Source organism: Nicotiana tomentosiformis, chromosome 8, assembly GCF_000390325.3.
Source record: "Nicotiana tomentosiformis chromosome 8, ASM39032v3, whole genome shotgun sequence".
In the NCBI taxonomy this organism is placed as follows: domain Eukaryota; kingdom Viridiplantae; phylum Streptophyta; class Magnoliopsida; order Solanales; family Solanaceae; genus Nicotiana; species Nicotiana tomentosiformis.
In genome coordinates, this window is record NC_090819.1 from 78601364 (window position 1) to 78607131 (window position 5768).

Consider the following 5768-nt stretch of genomic DNA (forward strand, 5'->3'; position numbering starts at 1 on the left):
AATTGTAAAATCCAAAAACAAATTAAAAAAAGAATTCCAAGTGAAAATGATGTTTGAAGATTAAAGTTATATTAAAACATGAATATAATTTTTGAATTATTTTTAAAATTTTATGAATAATCTGAGTGAATTTTAAAAAATATTTTTTTGAAATTATTAAAATTTTTAAAAAAATCCAAAATGCATTTTCAAGTGAAAATTAAAAAATTTATAACCAAACGCTAATTTCGAAAAAAAGTAAAAAAAATTCAAAAAAAAGTAAAACATTTCTTATATCCAAACGGGCTCTAAATGTTGATCCAATAAGCATAAACAAAACAAAATCTAAGATTTAAAAGCTACATCATATAAAATTTGCGTGATTCAATTTTCCATTCATTGTTTTAGTTCAAACATAATGTCCACGTCGAACTGCTACTCTAAGTCAAATTGTCAACATCTAAACGTCATTGTAGGTAAGTTTCTAGCCATAACATAAGTAGGTACAATTGGAATTTTTGATTGCTACAAGCCGAGGACTATGCGCAGCCAGGCAAGAAAGTATACTTTCACTTCCAGTCTGCTGCTTTCCATCAGCGAAATTAGTAAAAAACTATCTAATTTAATTGCGAGGCTGTCCTCAACAGGACTCAATTATATCACGCTAAATACAAAGAAAAACAATGCTAAAAAAGGGCATAAGCGAGGTAGTAATATGATGCACAAAATGGAGATTAGGAAAAAAGGAAACACAAAGCAATTAAAAAAATATCCAGATTTCGGTATGTATTGCTTTCCAGCAAAATTTCATCTGCGATTCTTAAACATCACAGATCTCTCATTTAAAATGGTATTACTATCTGCAGTCAGTGTGACTGACGAGCAAGTCACAAAATGCTCATGAAACTATGGACACATTCAATAACTCTTCATCAATAGATGCATTCTAAAAGGGTCCTGGCCTGCTTACGAAGATGCATTATGGTCAAGCAATCACTATAATGCAAAAGAGATTGCAGAATATAATTCGAGAAAATAGAAATAGAAAATAAAAATAAGTAAACCTTAAATCTGATATTAAAACTACAAAAGCAATTCCATAGTGTAACTTTCACGTGCCAAAAGAAATCTATTGGACAAAACACAACAGGCAAGCGAGCATATTCTTGAGAACATGCACCACCTTTTTTTCCTGTGGACAGGAAAACATAAATTAAGAAAAATGAATGTATCGTAAGTAACAGTTTAGTTGTATATAAACCTTACCGCTCAAATCATTTCTGTATACAATATAAATGATGATCTGCACTCAACTCGCCATGTAACAAGCTGGCAGTGGCAGCTAAAATGAGGGACAGAAAGAGGACTGTAGTGATCAAATTTGTGCAGATGCAGTAGAATACTTGTAAGAAGAGACGCCAAAAGCAGTGCGCCATAACTCAGACAAGAATTCAGCTGAACATGTTGGACGGAGGCAGTCAAAGAAAGCTCTTCAACTGAAAGAAGAGTGGTCCTCTACATCCACGCACATTCATGCATATCATTCTAGAACTTTGTTGAATGCACTAGTACTGGCCACCCCATAATTTGTATAAGAGTAAATGCAAAATTCACTTGAGACCCCAAAAAAAAGGATAAAGTTAACAGAAATCATTGTGCTTTTTAGGTGAAAAAAGTTACAAGGGGCACCTTTGGAAATCGAATTCACTAGCTTTGTCTGTAGTAGAAAAGAAACTTCAGTAACTCTAAAGGGAACATTTTAATAAAATTGTAACCAGCTCTCTCCCAGAGACAGAAAAAGAAATTATGGAGAATTTTCCCCTAAAAAGACTGTTATTTTGACAAATAATATTTTTTGATAAAGGTTATTTGACAGATGATAATAAAAGAGTGGGGGGGGGGGGGGGAGCAAGGGAACCAAAATACTCATGACTATATAGACTCGGACACTGCCCTATGAACCCAAATGGAGTACCATCCACAGTTGGTTTAAGGAGAACAACAAATCCCAACCTCCCTGGAACAGATTAGGTACCTGCCAATGTGTGCCACGCCATTCCTCATCCTTAAAATGAACATAAAGAAATACCACAATAATTTGAGGTGCGGTGCATCATACCCGCAGGGATTCAACAAACAGAAGCATCTAGCAATTTAGCCAGCTGGGATCCACAATCTTCGAAATTGAAGATCCCACAGCAGGGCACTGGAGAACGAAACCAGAGTGTAGAAGCAGAAAACCAACGAAGCAACCAGAGTGTAGAAGCAGAAAACCAATGAAGCAGTACCAGGAAGACACCTTGGCACAAGAAAACAAAAACATAACTCTTTAGCAACATTCTTTGTGATAATTTCTTCTTAAAAATAACAGCTACCATAAAATCCAAAATATAAGCTCCTATGATATAGGTTCTTAAAAAGGGTAACATCAGAAAAAAACAAAAAACAACACTTATCAGGCCAATAGCAAGTACTGAAATTAAACCAAAACCACCAGTTAAACCAGAGGGCGTGTCCCCACTTACACAGCTTTGATTAAGTCAAGGACAGTAACACACTAATCGAAAACCCCTGGACAAGTCAGGCAATCATCTTCCACATTCAGCTTCGGCTTCTGCGACGCTCTCTGAGTCCATTTCTGCATATAAATCAGTGCAAACAAACATATTGTAGTATCTGAGACCAATCATGAAAATAAGTTGCAGCATATCCAACATTAACCAGGTATATACTATAAAAGAGAAGTGCCAGCAAGCCGCAAAATTTGTAAATAGAGATTTTACCCATTAGCATATGGAACTTCATCTCGCCCGCGATATGGAGATCGGCTATAGCTGCGACCGCGCAGCGACACGCTTCGGCGCCTGGGGGAATGCCCACGAGGACTATAACTGCTGCTTCACGGTGGAAATCAGAAGAAATGGAGAGAACACCAGCAGTTTTCGTGTGAAGATTATCAGAAGACTTAAATTGTTAAAAGATTCTTAGTCAATGATATCATCCTTCAGTTTCTCACCTACGACCATAACTTGGGCTCCTTCGATATCTAGGAGGGCTCCGACTTCTATGTCTTCCAGGAGCTCCACGCGATCTGCACTCACGAGCAAAATGACCAGGCTCGCCACACTCGTAGCACTTCAAATCAGAGCCTCCAGAGCGACCACGACCGCCTCCACGGCCCCCACGACCTTCTCGAGAATTATGTGAAAGCTCCACCCTCCATCCAGTCTTACCTAGTTCACAGAATCAGGGATAAAATACCTTCGGTGGCTAAAAATATCACTGGTGTTAAGAGGTGCTAAGGTACAGGAACAAAATGGACAAACACCAACGTATAGACTGACTAGATTAAGGTTTTAACTCAGTGCAAGGCCAAATATAGCATGGCCATCACAAAGACAGAAGAAAGTTGTTCAAAAAGCTTCATAATTGCATAAGTTGGTTCAAACAGTCAAATAATCATACCATCCAGCTCTCTGATTGCATCTTGTGCATCTCGTAGGTCATCAAAGTCAATAAAAGCATAGCCAGGGGGACGTCTTGCAACCCAAACACTGTGAACGAATTTGTGAGTTAGGAATCATGGACAATAAAGCAGTTCAATATCATGGTGAGCTACAACTGATGCTCTTAAGAGAAAAAAACTTATGAGCAAATGGCTCCACCTAGCCAGGTTAGACACTCTAACTAACAATTAGAGAAAACTTAATAACAAAGAGACTTCTTTCAACACAAGCTCTTTTATGACTTCATCATGTATGCTAGGAAAAATATACAAGAAAAGCAATTTTACTCCAAGATGGAAGTTAAGTGGATTTTACACAAGTATCTGCTAGACTTGTATAACCATCCTCATGATAGGTGTTCTACTTTATAGAAAAGTACAGTCACAGACAATTTTTCTGATGGCAACAAACTAAAGACAAAATTTACAACTTTAACTTGCATGAAATTGATCCATATGTAAAAAAGGTATAGAATTATAAACTATCTTTAAGAATTTCCACCTTGCCAATTAATTTATAATGTCAATATACATTCATCTTCTTCTGGTTGCTTACAATTTTTTCTTTTTCAATGGGTCACTCCAGAAGAGTTCTTTTCTCTTTTCCGATGCGTTCAACACAATGTGCTCAAGCACAATATCTGTGACATGTCTTTATGCAAAGACTAACAGCACAGAAGGAATTCAGCTTGTCTTTCTTTCCAACCAACATGCTAATCAAAAACCATTAACCCCCAACCAAGACTAGAATAAATTTTAGTTTTCATTCCAAAACTAGAAAAGTATGCACTTGATATCTCCTCCAAAGATTCTCAGCAAGTCCAGAAGCTAGACATGAATATTTTTATATTCTTGTAAATTCCTAGGAACGAAAGGCACGTGAGAATATAACAAATTCAGAATTTATGTTACAAAACAAATAAGCAAAAAAATGTAAACATTATTATAAGTTATGCATGTGTTCCACCTTACTGTTAAAAAAACAGAAGGATTCTAAATAATAATAATCACCTTATAATGGAGAAAAAGAAAGCAGTATAATGGGCTTTAGTTGCCAAGTCAATGGTCTAAGGTGTGCGGCTCAGAAATAAATTTCACTTCTGTGACGGGCAGTTAATGACTCTCAAAAAGTTAAGCTGGTTTAGGTGAGCATGGAGGAAAGTAATGAGGTCACAGATTCAGTTTACAACCATGCATACCAATCACGAAGAGATGTAAATCTTGGAACTTCCTTTACCTTCTTATAACTCCAAAGATACGGAATTCATCTTCAAGCTCCCTTTCACTGACCCTAGGGTCCAGATTCCCAACATACACTCTCGACATCTTCTTTACACACCTATTGAGAAAGAACAAAAAAGTACAGCAAACTCTTAACATTTGTAAAACTGTCTAAGTAATTCAATACCACTTACAAAACATCATTTTCTTGGTAACACCATAATATCCTCAAACATCAGTAATTCCTTCCACTTAAAAATACAAAATATCAGTGTCACGTGCAAAAAATGCCTTCAGAGAACAACTTTACTAGGGAAAAAGGACAAGATATAGAAATAATTGAAGATTTTAAGTCAATGTAACATTATATCATTACTATAACGAGGACAATTTTCAAGGAAAATGGACTTTCTTCAATTCACTGAAAGTTTGAAAAAGGGCTTTTTTTGGGCAAGTTTTGGAAAAAAATCTAACAATTAAAAAAAAGGGATGTAATCAAGCAACTCTTTTACAATTGTTCAAGCTAACCCGAATAGCAATAAACACAAATTATCGCCCTAAATTCCATAACAGCAAAAGTAAGAGAGAATCTTTTCAAATTCACTGAAAATTTAAGAGAAAAAAGTGACGACAGCTATAAAGAAATTTTAAAAGCTCAAATCTAACGAAACCCTATATCCATCAACAGCTCAGTAAATCAGTGCGCCAATTTCAGCCAAACAAACTCAAAAACAAAAACTAAAGGTAAGAAAATACGTGACAACGAAGCTAAAAATCTACTGTAGGACCCTTAAAGCCCATGTAAAAAATAGAACTTTTCCCCAATTCAGCGAGATTCACAATAATTACAAAATAAGATGAGCATATAACTGATGTTTAGCTGGAGAAATTGGGAAGAAGATGCGAACCTGAAACCCTAGCGAAGATGGCAAAACCCCCCAGCGAAACAGCGTAGTGTCGTGTAAGACACACTAACTTAGGGCTTTGAGATTTGGTGTTGTATTGAACGGGATAAGAAAAAGGGCTTGGCCCAATAATTGTACTATTCGAGTTTTTACCGCAA

General features: G+C 36.2%; 1 protein-coding gene across 7 annotated transcripts; it reads right to left on the reverse strand.

Moving 5' to 3' along the window:
- Positions 1–1034: 1034 nt before the first annotated feature.
- On the reverse strand, positions 1035–5768 carry LOC104107594 (serine/arginine-rich splicing factor RSZ22-like). Of its 7 annotated transcripts, XR_011410417.1 has the most exons (8): positions 5614–5768; positions 4722–4823; positions 3445–3533; positions 2996–3212; positions 2763–2876; positions 2099–2617; positions 1246–1321; positions 1035–1171 (listed from the first exon to the last, which is right to left on the reverse strand). XR_011410417.1 is itself a non-coding variant. In XM_009616443.4 (6 exons), exons 2-6 carry the CDS (start codon positions 4808–4810, stop codon positions 2581–2583), a joined length of 543 nt encoding a protein of 180 aa, XP_009614738.1. In that variant the 5' UTR covers positions 4811–4823; positions 5614–5768; the 3' UTR covers positions 1035–2580. The 7 variants fall into 7 exon arrangements, 2 of the variants coding, with proteins under 2 accessions (XP_009614738.1, XP_009614737.1); XR_688829.4 differs by having other exon boundaries at positions 1035–2278; positions 2505–2617; XR_011410416.1 differs by having other exon boundaries at positions 1035–1321.

What these genes read in the sequence shown, in the direction of transcription:
- LOC104107594 (XM_009616442.4), bottom strand. Translation starts at nt 4,810, where the DNA reads ATGTCGAGAGTGTATGTTGGGAATCTGGACCCTAGGGTCAGTGAAAGG. An exon ending in TGCAATCAGAGAGCTGGATG is followed by an intron (nt 3,213 to 3,444) that starts GTATGATTATTT and finishes TCTGTGAACTAG; the next exon opens with GTAAGACTGGATGGAGGGTG. An exon ending in GAAGTTCCATATGCTAATGG is followed by an intron (nt 2,618 to 2,762) that starts GTAAAATCTCTA and finishes ATTTATATGCAG; the next exon opens with AAATGGACTCAGAGAGCGTC.